This window comes from Vulpes vulpes, chromosome 9 (genome assembly GCF_048418805.1).
Source record: "Vulpes vulpes isolate BD-2025 chromosome 9, VulVul3, whole genome shotgun sequence".
NCBI classification, from domain to species: Eukaryota; Metazoa; Chordata; class Mammalia; order Carnivora; family Canidae; genus Vulpes; species Vulpes vulpes.
The window spans coordinates 38,965,708-38,982,865 of NC_132788.1; the positions used below are offsets into that span (position 1 = coordinate 38,965,708).

Genomic DNA, 17,158 nt, shown 5'->3' on the forward strand with positions numbered 1-17,158 from the left:
TCTTGGGGGGAAACGGTGTTTGCGTGTACATAGCCCTTCACCTTCATTTTGCTTGCTGTGCTGAATAGGGCAAGGGACCTAGGCCATGACTTGTCCCTGCTTCTAGATTTCACCCTTTAAATAAGAGTTGGTTCAGCTGTTTCTTGGATTGTTTCCTATTTCCTGGAAAACTTTTTACTCTGTAGGCTTTGTCTATTGGCAGTCCCCCTTGTTTGAGGTAATCTTGTGTTTATTATTTCCGTTCTGTGTCACCTGTATTTTAATAAAGACTGTCCCATAGTTTCATTGAAAATAGCTATTTTCTATTTTCAATTATTTTTGCTTTTTTCAATCGATAGTAGGGGAAGAGGAGAGCTATAGAAATATCACTACTCTACCTTCAACAAAAGATGAATTAACTGAATTAAGCAATAAAATAGTTTGGTGTTCACTAGACATTTATTAGTGTTTGCTCACTTGTTTGAATAGGAGAATATAGAAGTAAAACGTAATTGTGAGGAAATAAGGTTAAAACTCTTGAAACAGGTTACAAATATGCTTGAGTCAGGTGTGGATTCAGGTTCTCATTGCACCAAAAGTTTGGTTGAAGTGTTGATTGTCAAGGCCTCAAGTGGTTAGAAAGCTGTGCGATTGGAAATGTTGTTTTAGGGGACAGCTAATATTTGAACAGATGTTGTAAAAATATTCTGAATGCAGAATACAGCACAAACTTCTGATTCTTAGTTCCCCATCAGTATTTTTTGACTGAAAACGGCCATGCCTCATGGGGACCTCTTGGGAGAGAGTTGGGTTTAAGAGTGAGTTGGCATGTGGACAGATTTTTGAAGGTCAGTAAGGTCAGCAAGCTTATCTTAGGTTTAGGGGAGAACTGTAGTAGTATTTTGAACCAGGGTACAAGATCCTGAAAGCTGTGCTTACGAGAACTTCATCTGGCATTTGAATTGAGGTGTATTTCATTTGATCCCACTGGAACTCGGTGAGTCCTTTATGTTAGGTATCACACTCAGTACAGTTGTACAGTGTAGGGAACAGTTCCTCTTGCAAGAAGGAACTTGCAAGAAGGAACTTAGTCTGGTGAGTTCAAGAAGCTGATTTGAAAAATTCTGACTCAGTAACATTGCAGTAGCAGAGTTGATCTCAACTCTTACTATCATGGGGTAGCTCCTCTGTGTTGTAATTGTAGTTCTACTATAGTAACAGATTCAGTCTGTCATGCTTTTTACCACTAAGGTGGATTCTGTGATTCACATGGGATGCTTTAAAGTCTACCCCCAAATCACTGGAATCCTGTTGTATCCCATAAATTTAGATGACTTTTAAACAGCAGCATTTTGTATTCCATTTTTCCATATTCACTGCCTTCTAAATCACATTTTCGTTCCTCCTCATGATGGCTCGCCCCTCTTCTGTTGCACTCTTACTGCTCCACGTCTTCTCCTAATTATGCCTGCTTGATGGCTCCTTCTCTAAAATATTTTTATTCCCTGGCATTTTGCTCTGCAGTTGTTTTTATGTTGGTCTTGCTTAATCAATTAGAATTATAGTCCACTTGAAGACATAAATAATCGTCTACATTTTATTTATTTATACATCCCATGTTACTCCAGATGATTTGAGCATGTTTCTTCAATATTACCACCTTTTGACCTTTGCTGAAGTGGTGGACATTCGATTAAGGAGGGTCGATATTTTATGAGCTAAACACACAAATGACCAACAAAGGAGTTTTTGTTGTTTTTTATTTATAGTTTTTATCTGTTTGAAAGTCCAACAAAGATAAATCATATTTATCAAGTCAACTTTATAGGGAAAAAGAGCATGAATTTGAGACTCTTCCAGTCAATGAGAAAGTGTCACCACAAAACACATTCAAAATAAATTAAACATAAGTTGCTTTTCCGTAAATGTGTGCACATTAACAAATTGACATATGCCTTAAGGTACATTTTCCTTAAAATATCGGTACATGTGATATTGGGAATTTATATTTTATGAAAGAACGACCGCCACGTCCTGTGGCTCTTTATCCCTCAGCAGCTGTGTCCAGCTGGTGGTCCTCATTCCCCCTGCTACTTCTTCAGTGAATGGAAACATTTAGGTCAATATTGATGTAAAACTTCTTGAACTTTCTTCTCTTTCAGCTTTGGTTCGCCTTTGTTAATGGATTTTCTGGGCAGATTTTATTTGAACGTTGGTGCATCGGCTTGTACAATGTGGTAAGCATTCTCCATCTCTATCAGATAGCATGCAGAACTTCAGTGACATTCCTTTACTGTTTATGTCTGGGAAGTGTATCTAAGTCAATCATCTGTATACATAGCAGGCAGCACAAATATATCTTTAGAGCCTTTGTTGCTGCGACACATCCTGCAGAAGCCCGTGCTCTCCACACATGGTTTCAATCATAGCAGATCATTCTTGAATAACCCCATGAAATTATTAACCCATATATCTTGATAATAGACCCTTGTTACCTCCTTACTAAATGCCTGCACAACATTTCCATGTTTTTAGCTCAAGTAGAAACTTCTGAGCTACATCTAAACCTATTTCACTTCATAATTTTATTTCTGAACTCTTAAACATAGATACACATATATAGTATGTAATCTAGTGTCCTTTCCGTCCTTCTTAAAAGAGTGTCTGTCCTTGTGAAGGAATGTTTTCTTCCACAGCTAGTGCTAAAATAATGAATACTGACTTCCAGCTCCCATGGTGAATGGTAATCAGCTTATTAGGTATTTTTCATGATTTCACAGTTCTTTTTTCATTGCTTCACTATCATGAATTCAAAAACTGGAAACAAACATAAACTTTAAGCCAAAATGATGAAGTATAGCTACTTAGCTTCTTGTTTGGCAGGGAGAACTAACTGAGGGACTCACAGCTTGGTGCTTTAGAGACCCCAGCATGCAACATTTCAAGTTGTACTTTCTCATGTGTTTTGGACACTAATTCTGACATTGCCTGCCCTGGGGGAGTTTATAGTCAGAAGCAGCTATCATAGGTAGAAATAGACAGAAGTTACCAGACATACAGTACACATAGTGACGCTATAAATATTTACAGCTTGTGTATACATTTGTGGCTGGATGTGCAAGTCATCTGTCCACTCAATCTTTTTTTTTCTTTTTTTGGTAGCTACAAGGCTAAGATGCTGTGTATAAGATGCTGCATGTGATAGGTTCCCCAGCCCTGTGGAGTTTGACAAGTTAAGAGGGCCAAATTGATAGACTAAGCTGCCACTGAGCCTGAGTTCAGATTTTAAGCAGCCTGAAATTAGACAGTGTTGGTCAGTTAATAAGTGTGCTATGACCAAGCATTAGTGAGTCTGTTGCTAATACTTAGGCTCAAAAGGCAAAGCTGACCATGGTGAGAGCAGGGCTGAATCAATGCCCATTCATCACCTGTGCTGGAACAGCTCCCCTGACTCACCTGCCACATGGATAGAGGCTCCAGGACCTTCCCTCCAACCGATTGTTCACTTTGCAGAACTTAACTGTTTTAGTAGATTAAAATTATGCTCACTGCTCCATAAGGATTTAGTGCCAGAAAGGGTCAAATCCATGCTCATATACATATTTATAGATAGGAAGCTAAGACCTGTGAGACTGTGCTTTAAAGCTCAGGAATGAAATACAAATCACCTGGTCACATGATGCATGGAGGTTAGCCCTACTTTGATGCTCAGCCATGAGAGCTAGATTCTTTTCTTAGCTCTGTGCAGCCTTAGGCAATTCAAATAAATCCAACAAACTTGTATTGAGGACCTGCTCTGCATAAGGCACTGATAGGCTATAGAACAGTGTTGGTCAAAATATGGTCCACACACCACTTACATTAGAATAACCAGGATTTGTTTGAAGATGCAGATTCCTAAGCCCCATCAGAGTTTCTCAGAGATAGCGAGAAACAACATTTTAAACACATTTTTTTAGTAATGATTGTGCATGTGAATATTTAGGACCTGCAATGACTTTTGATCCCTGAAGTTGGGAATGTGTTACATGTTCTTTGTGTCCCCCAGACTTTAGAAAAGACAATATTGTGGTAGAGAAGTGAATTTCAAGGTGAAATGACCCTCTGTCACTCCAGTCCACAGTACAGGTGTTGGAGTGAGCTGCCAGCAAGTGGTAGCAGAGTTGGCATGATCAAGGATCTGTAAAGTGATGTCAGAAAGGTGTTAGCCTTCAGAAGTCAGTCATGCTGAAAGGGCCGAACCCTTTGAGAATATGGAAGCTTATCCCCACAGAAATGGTTTGGTAACTTTTATTTGAAACTCAGAAATATTGCCAAAAGAGTACGAAGAACTATATTAGATTCCTCAGTTATTAGCATTTTGTCCTCATTTGAATTGTCTCTCCACGCATGTACATGTTTGTGCACACCATCTCTTGGGCAAATATGGATACACCCATAGACATGCATGTGCGTGCACACATAGGCATGCCCCACGGGCACTCATGGTGCACACACACCAACACAGTGATTTCCAAACTGCTTGAAACTAACAAGACATCAGGCCCTTTTACTGCTTAATACTTTGGTGCATAGATGCTAAGACCATTCACCTATATAACCACAGTAGACTGATCAAAATCTAAAATTTAGCATGGATACAGTACTATGTCTGATCCACATTAGTCCATATTCCATTTTTGCCATTGCTGTTCCAATAATACCTATTTAAGAGTAAGTTTTTCACACTCCAACCTCACGGTACAAGAGACCGTTTGGGACATCCAAGACGTTCACTAGAGCCTACCTCTTCTGGGCTGGATTTCCTCTTGCCATTTTCTCCAGACAATTTTTCAGTCTTGCTTTGTCTTCTTCTGTGCTTGCTCTTTATATTTGATTCCCCAGGCCCACTAAAGTAGCAAGTCATCATTTCTCACAGCAGATTAAATGGCATTAAAACTGACTTGAGGGCAGCCCACGTGGCTCAGCGGTTTAGTGCCGCCTTCAGCCCAGGGTGTGATCCTGGGGATCCGGGATCGAGTCCCATGTCAGGCTTCCGACATGGAGCCTGCTTCTCCCTCTGCCTGTGTCTCTGCCTCTCTCTATCTGTTTCTCGAATAAATAAATAAAACCTTAAAAAAAAAACTGACTTGAAACTCTTAAATCTCTCAGAATAATGAATGAATGCCATCCCATTGGATTCTCATTGTATCCATAGTCAGATTTCTCCATCATTTTATTTAATGGCTATAAGAATCACCATGATCAGATAGATTTCAGTAAGATTTAATCTCTTATTTTATTAAGAGATAATTCTTAATGTGTTTTAAGCTGTTTCAAAAATTTATCCCATTTAATCTTATCAAGCCAGCATAATTTGAAGAAAAAAACTGTGAGCCAACCTCACTCATAAACAAAATTATAAAAATTCTAAATAAAATAGCAGCAAATAGAGTTCATCAATGTATCAAAAGAGTAAAATATTTGACCAAGTAGGTTTTTTTCAGGAATATAGGAGGTTTAAAATTTTTAAACTTTTTTTTATTTTTAAACCTTTCTAAATATCATCATATCAACAGAAGAGAAAAAGAAAAACCTCATCTCATCAGTGGATGCTGAGAAAGTATTTGAGGCAAGTCGGCTGCCATTCCCAAAATAAGAACTCTAAGTAAATTAGGAAAGAAAGAAGCCAATTAACTATAATCCTGACTATTTTTATATTTTAAAAAATGGCATATTGCCATAAATGGTAAAATTCTTAAACAATTTCATTTTAAATAAGAAATTAGTTAGGAATGCCTGAAATCGCTATATAATTCAGCATTGTTTTTGGAATTTTCAGCAACTCAAGAAAATTTAACTATTACAAATACTAGAAAAAATGATATCTATGCTTATATAAATATGCACACAAAAAGTGGCCTTTTAAATGTGTTCATATATGACTGGATATCTAGAAAACCCAAAAGATACCTGTAAAGAAATACTAGAATTATAAGAGAATTTATAAGGTGACTAGATACACAATAGATATGTAAGAATCAATAGCTTTTTTCTATCCTAGCAATCAATAGCTTATTTTTTTAACTCTAGTTGTGAGCACTTATAAATGCAAAGGGGTAATAATTCCTTTCATATACATCACATAGGAATAATTTTTATAGTACCAAATAGAAAAAAGTCCAAAATTTTATTGAAGTATACAAAATAGAGTTGAATAAATAGAAAGGCATATTATCCTTTTATATGAGAAGATAGTATCAAACTCCTCTAAATTGATATATAAATTTATGTATTCCAAATAGAATCCCAGTGATTGGTAGGGAGAAGGGAGTTGCATAAAATGATATCAAAGTATAAAGGGAATTAACACGTACCTGTGAATAAATATGTAAAGTACAAAAAAGAACAATTTTAAGGGTCAACTTCTCTCTCTGAAGCATCAGACTATACTACAAACCTGTAGTAACCAATTTAATGTGGTGCTGACAGAAAATTGGACTAATAAATTAGAGAATCCAGAAGTAAATTCCAGTTTTGGATTCCAGATCTGTAATATGTGAGAATTTAATAAATGTTCACAAAATTACAAATCCAAATGTCCAACAAATAAATAAAAACATGCCTGAACACACTGGTAGTCAGGGAAATGTAAATGTTTTTAAAGATTTATTCATTTATTTTAGAGGGAAAGACAGAGAGAGTGTGTATGTGTATGTGTGTTTGTGTGTGTGTGTATGAGCAAGTGCAGAGGGTCAAGAGGCAGAGGGGGAAGGAAATAGAGAAACTCTTAAGCAGACTCCACACTGAGCACAGAGCCCAACTTGGGGTTTAATCCCAGGACCCTGAGATCATGACCTGAGCTAAAAACCAAGAATCAGACGTTCAACCAACTGTGCCACTCAGGTGCCCCAGGAATGTAAATTTTTTAAACTAAGAGTTAATATCTTTGATTTTTTTTTAGTCTGGAGAATATTAAATATAACACCCATTGCAGATAGGGTAGCAGGGACAAGATTATTGTTGTCTTTTGTGAAGAGAAAGGTAAACCTTTTTTGAAAGCAACCAAGCAGCATCTTTTAAAATTTAAAATAAATGTATCTTTTTACTCCACAACCCTGTTTCTGAGAATCTTTCCCATAGAAATAAAAGATAAAGTATATATGTTATAAAATATTGTGGATGTTTATTATATAATGTTTGTGGAAACAAACGAATGCCTATCTATAGGTGAATGGCTGAAAAAATACAGTGCATCAATTCTTATGTGGGCCTGAAAAAGATTACATTAGTGTCAACCCCAAGGGACTTGAAACACATCCCATAATGTATTGTTTTGTGAGAAAAATATGATGAAGAAAAATGTATATAATGTCTTGTTTCTGTAAAAACAAAGAACGATCCCCAAACTCTATGTGTACATGATATATTGTAAGCAGGGTGAAAATATGGTAGATCCTACTGATTGGTTGGCCACTGGTAAAGGGTGAGAAGATTTGAAGTGGGTAGAAAGTCAAGTGGAAAAGGAAAAAAAAAGTAAGGATAGCAGTATAAAGTATGCATTATAGCACCTTTAAGCAAAACCACAAGGGTGAGTTGATATACTGAGTGTGCAAAGCTTCTGAGATGTTTGTTAGGAGCACTTCCCTTAAACAGATGACTTGTATTCCTATGAGAGAGACAAGTACCGCCACTCTTGATCCTTTTATCCTGGAAATCAAGAGAAGGCTAAAATCCCAGGGATGTTTTCCTTTTTGCTCTTGGGTGAAAGAGGAGCCTGCAAGTTTTATTGGCCTTTCTCCACCACATCTCTGATTGCTTTATCCTAAGAGATTTAGAAGAGGCTTATTTATCTGGACTCAGGCTCTCTGTAACTGGTGTACACAGAGTTCTCAGAGGCACACATCCAGTTCCCATGGACTTGAGGGCTTGCTGGGTTTGTGGATAGGGATTTTCCCGAAGCATCACATGCTAAACAGTGAGTGACCCAGTCTCTGACCCATTCCCAGAACCAAGTAAGAGAATGACCTGTAGGACAGCTGCACCCTAAACTAATGGGCTTATTCTAAACCTCTTCTCCAGGATCTAGCTTTCTTTTTCCAACACACAAACATAAGCGTGTCAGTCCCTGTAGATTACAGGTAAAGGTAAAAGTCTCAGAAGGCAGCATCTTGGGTAGTCAAGAAACTCGTGGTCATGTCAGGTTGCTCTGTCTCCTTCCCAGTCTTGTCTTGTTCCATGGCTCAGCCAGCCACTATCCTGGATGTCTTAGAGGTGCAACCCCCACCCCTAAACGTCCCACAGGTGTTTATACCTGAAGCTTTGTTAGGGTATGCTTGTTTCCCAGGAGTGCTTCCCGCTGTGCCCCTCTCCCCAAAGTCCCTTGTTATCCAGTCCCTTACAGGCCAGGCCCTCTTTGGTCCCAGAAGCCTTTCCTGACCCTCCCTTCCCCTTCTCCATCCTCTCCCCCATGAGTAGTTTTGCAGAGCTCTATGTTTTATGTGTTTATTTATACGGCTGCTGCCGGCTGCCCGTCTCCACCTCTGCAGTAGACCGAGTTCCTGGAGGTCAGGGACCTGCTTCTTTTCCTTCTTCTTCTGTCTTTAAATCTCTGTGCATGTTCTCGGTGCTTATCGCAGTGTCTGGCGCGTAGTTCATTCCCAATAAATGTTTGTCAAATGAAGAAATGGAAAAAATACCTCGTGCTTCCTGAAATTTGAGTATAAAATCAGAATGAGGTGTAAAACTGTGCCACAGCAATGCTAAGGGAAAGCAGGTTGCTTCACAAAACCACCTAAATCACCGCTAAAGCCACCTAAATCACCGCTTGTTTGACAAAGGAAGGTACTTGTTAATTAAACGTGATTTCTTAGCTAATCGAATATTTACGGTGGTGTTTTTCATGATCAATGGATTTATTTTATGCTGATGAAGTAACAATTAAAAACAGTCTTTCATGTACTTGCTTTGTGTGAAGGGTGTCTGGGGAATTGTGAATCATTGAATCTCATGTTCGCACTTGACCGAAAATTAAGTCATCACTCCATAGAACGGAAACACCTAAACTTGCATGAATTGGGAAGTCCTCTTTTAATGGCTCATTGTTCTCCACACAGATTTTCACCGCACTACCACCCTTCACTCTGGGAATCTTCGAGAGGTCTTGCACCCAGGAGAGCATGCTCAGGTTCCCACAGCTCTACAAAATCACCCAGAATGCAGAAGGCTTCAATACAAAGGTATATGGTGTTATTGCAAAATTGTCCCCTCCGAAGGGCATAGGCACTGCTTGATGTCTTCCAGCTCAAGTGCACCTCTTGTGACAGAGCTAATGCATTAGAGAGAACGTTTGAGAAGAGGTGAAACCCCAGCCCTCTCCCAGTAGACCAAGCTGGTGAATTCAAGATGCCCACTTGGAAAGGAAGCTTCCATGTTGCACGTTCAGTTCCTGTGTGTGGACTCCTTTCCTCTTGTCCACATGTACCTCTGACACTAGTCTGGCCAGAAGTACCCATGGCCCCACGTACCTTAGGATCAGCTGTCAGAGACTCCCCTTACCCTTCAGAAAGCCCTACATGAGGCAGGCTGGAAGCTTGCCTAACAGAGCCTTCTCACCACCATGGCTTGGTTTTTCATTGAAAAGAAAACATTTCTTTAGCTAGCGAGAAAAATGGCCAGATGTCAACACAGGAATCAAGTCAGTCATAGGTATTTTCTTTTTCAGACTGGAGAACCAGCAGAGAGAAATCCTCTAGACCTAAAAGGTATAAGCAATCCTACAAAGGGCCAAGCAGAAGCTGGGTTAGGTGTTACCAGGATTCCGCAGTCAGGACTGGTGAAGGGGAATCTCACAGGGTCTGCCAGTCATAGCTAAGTGGCGGAGTTGGTTGAGGGCCACTGGCCAGAAGGGAAGACATGTGCCTGACTTGGTGCAACACACCTGTATTGCCATGTTTCTGTCTTAGATTTTTGTGCAGGAGGGGATTAGGAAGTTGAAACAGGTTCATTTAAATATTTTAACATTTTGAGAGAGGTCAATTAAATTACTGGGCACAGGTTGTGTGCAAGATTTGCTTGGTTAGCCACCATGGCCTTTGTAAGGATGACAAAGGAAGTCCTCAGTAAGAGAACAATCTATGAAGCCATTGTTTTGAGCCAGCTAGTCTCCCTTCAGAGCTGCCTTATTTTGAGGAAAGCGTTAGGCACATCCAAGACAGAAAAAAACAAAATGGATCCTCTTGGTTCTAGTGTCTTCCATACCAGGGAAGACTCCGATGAATAATTGTATCAGTCCTTGTTTACTATTATTTTATCAGTGGGAAGTATGGCCTGTTGGTTCTGCATTCTTTACATAAATCCATTTTTTACAGAGCTTGAATTCAAAAGCCCTGTAAGATGGGAAGTAGGGAATGGACCCACCTAAAAGGTAGTAGAGGCGAGAATGCTCCAAGACTTATTTACAGATACCTTGGAGATTTTTTTTTCTTTTTTTTTGGTGGGGGGTGGGGTGGGTTAGGAGGTCAGGGAGAAGGAAGAAAAACATGAACATTTAAAATGGGAAAATCCCATTGTCTTATAATTTTTTTCATTACTTTCCATTTCCCCACCACTACTTTAAGATCAAACTATATGACAATCCCAGAACAATCTGTAGATTTTTTAAATAAATTCAAGCTGGCTTTAGTATCGTAGTTCTGTCATCTTAGTATTTAAAAAGATAATTAAAATGCATTTATGAAACTATAATTTAGAAGAAACTAAACTTGTACTCTTTTGTTTGACCTTTCAAGTGTTAAAGAGAATTTTTAAATGTGCATGATATTAACCAAACTTCTAGAAATTAACAAGTTGCTCGGGAGGGATTTTAAAAAGCAAAACAAAGAGAGAGAGCGCCCTGTAGGGAATCTACACTTAAAGTGTTTTTAATGCTTTCAAAAAGTCCACAGTTTCTGTCTCTTGTTAACAACTTTGACCTAATAACTTTCTGTTTCTAGATGATTGTAAAAGTTTGTCTTTTTTTATGATTCTAAAAAAAATTTTATAATTCATTTTTTGGATGTGGACAGATTACATACTGGTCTGTGTATAAGTGCATATACATTTAGGTCTTTGCTGCAAGGTAATATTATCTGGAGATAGTCCAGTCATTTGTATGTAAAAATGAGGAAATAAGTATTTTTTTAACTTCAAGAATAATACGTTACTTCTGGAGCTACGCAGCACACTGCCAGTATCCTTCACAATGAGGCGTTTGTTGAGTTGCACAGAGGTCAAGAGTTGTGGGCAGCTCCTGACTCCCTTGGTTTGTTTTCCCTTAGGTTTTCTGGGGTCACTGCATCAACGCCTTGGTCCACTCCCTCATCCTCTTCTGGTTTCCCATGAAAGCGCTGGAGCATGGTAACGGCTTCATGATTTCAACTGTCAGCAAGTAGTCCCTCTGGTGCCAGTTGTTCACAATTTTTTTTTCCCAGTTCTGCAGACTGAGAGATCACAAGAACACATTTTAGAAGGAAAACATACCTAAAATCTAATGAGAGCTAGGGCTCAGGTTTATAGCTTGTAGGTTTCATCCATTCTGGCTCTGAGAGCCTATTTTCTTTCCAGTTGCCTGGAGAGTTTAAATGCTAGGAATTCTAAACTTTATTTTTAATAACTGTTTGAATCTTGGATCTTGAAGCAAAGCACTGTACTGCAATGGAACATCGATGCCACTTGTCCACGAGCTTGACATTTTCTGTTAATTACTTTTGGCTTTCGTTTTCCAACCTCACACCCCTATATGCAGAATAACTCAAATCTTGTGTCTAAACTTACGCCTAGTTCTTGAAAGAGTCACCCTTATTTGACATACACTTTTCAAGAAAACTTAAAGTTGGAGGACTGATTCAACTGAGAGCTGGACTCTCCTCCAGCTGAAAGACAATGTGTGTGAAATGTGACTGTCTGTGTTTGCTCACACTCCATAGTACATCCAAAAGGTTGCCTCCTAAAGAGACACATCTTTAAGTCTTAGAAAAGGAAAATGTATCATGAGAATGCTACTCTTTCATCCCTCTCAAATAGTAATAATCCCCCTGGGAAAAATTACTCTAAATGTTGACTAGACAAGGCCTTTTATTGTTCAGAGAACCGAAGAATATAAAGCTTCCAAGCCTCTTTGTTTCTGTGTCAATGTGTTTTGTGCTTCAAACAGAATGATTCATCCTTACTGATATTTTTTAACCTATTAAATACTGACAGAGAAAATGCATGCATAGCCAATTTATTATACCCTATGATCTGTTCTTCGAGTTTCATCTGACCTCCTTTTCCTTCAAGGGTCCCTAAGTCTCTAGATCAGGAAATAAAATTTTCTGCTTCTAACCCCACCCCTACAAAGGGCATTCTAGCAAAATCGTGCTTTTGAACTCTAAAGCTTTTCTGTGATTCATCTTTACTCAGTGTGGATTTTTCTGTATTTTGACGGAGTAGGGTCTACAAACAGAAGAATGTTGAATGTAGTTTGTTTTAGAAGCTCTGCCAGTTCAGTGATAGAGGCAGCCATCATGGCATCACGATGGACTGGTGATGGGAAGCAATTTGTCTGATGAGTAAGAACAATTTGGGAAGTTGTCCTCTTGTCCCTGCTCTCATACTTAGGAAGACACAGGGAATAGCATGGACTGACCACAAGTACTCTCTCCGGGCCCCTTACCCTTCTTATCTAGACATTGTACTCTGTTCCTAACTCTGAAGTGCTTGCGTTTGGACTCTCAGATGATTTATTAAATGGTCATTTCTTGCGTGCTTAAAAAAACACTAATGTGGCCCATTCTACAGGAGAGGTGATGGTTTTCCAATCCTGGAGTTAGGATTCTGCACTCCAGGATTATAGCTTGCTGTTCATGGTGGAATTGCTATATAGTCTACTAGATGTCATTATGTAAATCTTCATTCACCTAGAATAGCCTATGCTTAAAAGCAAATAGACTCCCAAAAGTTACTAATTTAGCTGAGAGATAGCCCCAAGTGAATTTCAAGTTCATTTCTTCCACCCTTATCTGCTTCCCTCAAACTTAGCAATTTGCCTAGTAGCCAGCCTATAAGATGAGTTTTTCCAGTTTGTATTATCATCACTATCATCATTGATGCCATTATTTACTAAGCTTTCAGGATAGAGATTTTCTTTTAATTGTGTTGTAAACATTAGCCTCTTAAGTGAAACTATATAAATGAAATAAATTGCAAATATTAAGTATATTTGGCAGAGAATTAATTTGTGTTCTTGTACACTAGTCTATGTCCTCTAACAAATAAATATTTTAGAATTAATTTCTAAATTCTCACTATTAATGCATAGCAAAAATGATTGCATCATTGCCCATTAACCTTTTTTGTATAATATTTATGTCTAAGAAACTATGGTGGATTCTAAGGGTATTAGGTGAATGAATCAATATGGGTCTTAGCATCAAAGAGTTTATAATTTGGTAAGGGAGACCAGATTCGTGCATGGAAACTTCTAGTACAAAGTAGAAAATAATCGCCTCGAGTAAAATACAGATAATATGCTATGGGATTTCAAAGGGCTGAGAGAGAAATGCCTTTCATTTGGGATTATTAATGACTGATTAGAAGAGATAACATCTAAGCTTAGTGTGGAAGTCCAAGTAGGATCGAGATGTATAGGAATGGAATCAAGAGCTGAACAAAGTGGGGAATTTCAGGGCAGATGTGGAAAGCTGTGAGGAATTGATGCCTTCAAGGGTGGAAGACAAGAAAAGGTTTGATAAGGTGAGTGAAAGCTGGACAGCACAAGCTTTTGAATGTGAGGTTAAGAAGTCAGGACTTAGATGTTCAGTGGAGTCAACCTAGACTTTATTTTTTAAAAAAAAGATTTATTTATTTATGATAGACATAGAGAGAGAGGCAGAGACACAGGCAGAGGGAGAAGCAGGCTCCATGCCAGGAGCCTGACGTATGACTCGATCCCAGGTCTCCAGGGTCACACCCTGGGCCAAAGGCAGGCGCTAAACTGCTGAGCCACCCGGGGATCCTCAGCTTAGACTTTAAATCAAGGAGAGAATCATGATCAGAGCAATTTGGGGGAACAATTGTATCATGTCCGGTAAAGTGAATGGTAGAAGGAGAACTAGTGGCAAGAATGTTAAATGTGTCTCCAGGTATTTCAGGGAGTGTGTAAGGAGAGTTACATTCAGGAAATGGGAAAGTGCTTAGATAGGAGGGAACATGTTTGGAGAACCTTTTGATTCAGCAGAATCATGGCGTGTTGGTGATGTGCCAGACCCTGAGAGTGCACACATATAATAGATTCTCTCTCTCACCCCCTGGAAGCTTACAGAAGGTCAGAGCTGATGATCAAGGGGTGCATATATCACTGCTTCATGGCCAGTGTACTGTGTGCTGCAAGGACACAGTCTAGTCTAGTGGGCTAAGGAAGAGGCTTCTCTGAGGAAGTGACATGTATGTTCTTGAAAGAGGAGGAGGGTATGATCAAGCAGGGCAGGGGAAGTGTGGCAAAAGGGGGAGAGAGAGCATTTCTGGCCCAACAAGGCAAGCACACAAGAATCCGAAGAGGTCACAGGCAGTATTTCCCAATATAGGGCCAAGGGGACCTGGATTCCAGACTTTGTTCAACCGCTGATGAGCATTTCAGGATCCTGGACAGTAAATGTCAGTAACCTTCCCTCCTCCTTTCCCTATTCTTGTGCACTATGATCAATCTAAATATGTCTTCACATATTCCCATCATCCCCTCTGAGGTCAGCAATGGCACCCCTAGGTGAGACAGCTACAGCATAGAAGCGAGAGAAGTAGCTGGAAAAGAGGGCAGAGAGGTTAGGTTTAGGTGAGGGTCAGATCAGGAAAACCTAGGTGTGGACTTTTTTCTCGGGAAGGGGTTGGAGGTAGGAAGACTACTGTGTAGAAAAACACATAATGTTTGGTAAGAGCATGAGTTAATTTGTGAGGGGGTGGGGTGGGAGGAGGAAGTAAGTTAGTGGTGGAAATCAAGAAAGATTGCAAGTTTGAGAAGACAGGGATATGATAGCAGATTGGATTACTTGTTTATGTGTGCTGATTTACTGTCTTACCTATAAATGAGTTCTTATTACACTTTGAATTACCACTTAGAATGATGTATCACCCCACCCCCAAAGAAACATTGGAACATGGTACTGATGTGTGACAAACTTCAGACTGTCTACCCCTAAGTCCCACCTGAAGCTGTCCCCCAGACTCCACCCCACACCCAGGGCCCTACAGGAGTTTTGCCTGATGCGCTGCAGACCCTAGAGTACTTCATTTCATTTTTCCACACTTTGTGGGTTATGTCACAAAGATGGTGAATTTTACTAGTTGGTTCTCTCTCCACTATCCACGAAGAGAGGCTTTGATACATACCAGTGTTGTTCACTTTGGGCACATAATGGCTGGGAAGAAATACTTTTGAGAAGGTGTGAGCCTGTCACTCATTCCTTAGAAAGGTTCCAAGAATTCTGCTTTGCTTATTTTTGCGTGGTTTTGGATAGACCTTTCAAAGCACTCCTTTGCTGATGGAGTTTGTGATGATTCATTTCAAGTTTCAAAATAAATTTTTCCACTCAAGCAATTCAGCAAATCAGATTTCTTCCAACCATCACAGCCTTATGCTCAGTCCCGTGGCCTGTCTACAGCTCTCACCCTTTGATCTGAAAGTGATTCCAGGTTAAAACCAGAGATGCCACTGTTGCGGGGACCAAAATTCATCAAGACCCTTGGTGTCAGGCCACACTTGGGTTTTCCACTAGTGGATCCAATCTGCATATTTGAGTAATCCTCCTTTAAGTGGAATGTGGTTATTGGCAAAAGAAAGTAAAATCAATTTTGACTTTAAAAAAAAAAAAAGGAAATTTTCAGATTTTTCTTGATGAAATTTAAGAGGAGGGTGATGAGAAAGAAAATATACTTACCAGCAGAGAAAAATTCCTAAAACATTTGTTTCTCAATTCTTCACAGTCCACACCCTGGAAATCATTCCCACCCCTTTTCAGAAGGATATGGATACTCATTCTGTGGGCACTAATTAAGCAGCAAGGGCTTTGGAGAGTTCTGGAAAAGGCCATTTTATACTTTTTAATAAATGTGCTGCCATAAGATATGGTCTCACTCATTTGAGGAATATAAAAAATAGTGAAAAGGAATAAACGGGAAAGGAGAAAAAAATGAGTGGGAAATATCAGAAAGGGAGACAGAACGTGAAAGACTCCTAACTCTGGGAAACGAACTAGGGGTGGTGGAAGGGGAGGGGGGCAGGGGTGGAGGTGACTGGCTGAGGGGACTGAGGTGGTCACTTGACGGGATGAGCACTGGGTGTTATTCTATATGTTGGCAAATTGAACACCAATAAAAAATAAATTTGAAAAATCAGTTTCATAAACTGTGCACATGTATAAAACATAGCCTACTCTTCTCTGCTTATGGAATTATTGGATCGTTTTAACTTGAGCTATTTCTGATCTGTACCTGGTCCTGCAAATTTAGCTATTTTATATCATGTAAATCCTGATGACTTGTCTTGCTACACATTCAGCTAAGTTTGGGCAAGACTGCCATTGTTCTCTGAGATTGCAACTTCTTAAACTCAGTTATTTATTCTTTAAAAAGGAAAAGCTAAATGAGTCTATTCTCTGTGCCAGGCCAACACTGGCTTCTGGACATCCAGTAGGAGCCCAATATTGCATTAGTGAATATTTCCCTAACCTGCCTGATGGTGTGACAGCCTGGACCCGCCAGGAGAATGTGCTATTGTAGTCACAACATTTCCCAACCAAAATGCTGTATTTTCAAGGAAGGTATGTGAAACAATAAGCCAACATTCTGTTCCACTTTAAAAGTGGCTACCACACTGCACAGATTTACAGACAGAGAGAGAGGCAGAGACATAGGCTGAGGGAGAAGCAGGCTCCATGCAGGGAGCCTGATGCGGGGCTCGATCCCAGGACTCCAGGATCCAGCCCTGGGCTGAAGGCAGCACTAAACCACTGAGTCCCCTGGGCTGCCCAAACAATTTTATTTATTTATTCATGAGAGACATAGAGAGAGGCAGAGAGAGAGAGAGAGAGAGAGAGGCAGAGACATAGGCAGAGGGAGAAACAGGCTTCCATGCAAGGAGCCCGATGTGGGACTCAATCCTGGGACTCCGGGACCATGCCCTGAGCCA

General features: G+C 39.7%; 1 protein-coding gene across 7 annotated transcripts in view; it reads left to right on the plus strand.

The window, feature by feature from the left end:
- LOC112918518 (phospholipid-transporting ATPase IB) overlaps positions 1-17,158 on the plus strand; it is a 579,220-nt gene that overhangs the window by 400,647 nt on the left and 161,415 nt on the right. For all 7 annotated transcript variants that reach the window (XM_072719837.1, XM_072719843.1, XM_072719842.1 and 4 more), the window contains exons 28-30: positions 2,142-2,216; positions 9,075-9,197; positions 11,277-11,355. In XM_072719837.1, coding sequence (XP_072575938.1) covers positions 2,142-2,216; positions 9,075-9,197; positions 11,277-11,355 — 277 coding nt within the window. The remainder of the gene's footprint in view (positions 1-2,141; positions 2,217-9,074; positions 9,198-11,276; positions 11,356-17,158) is intronic.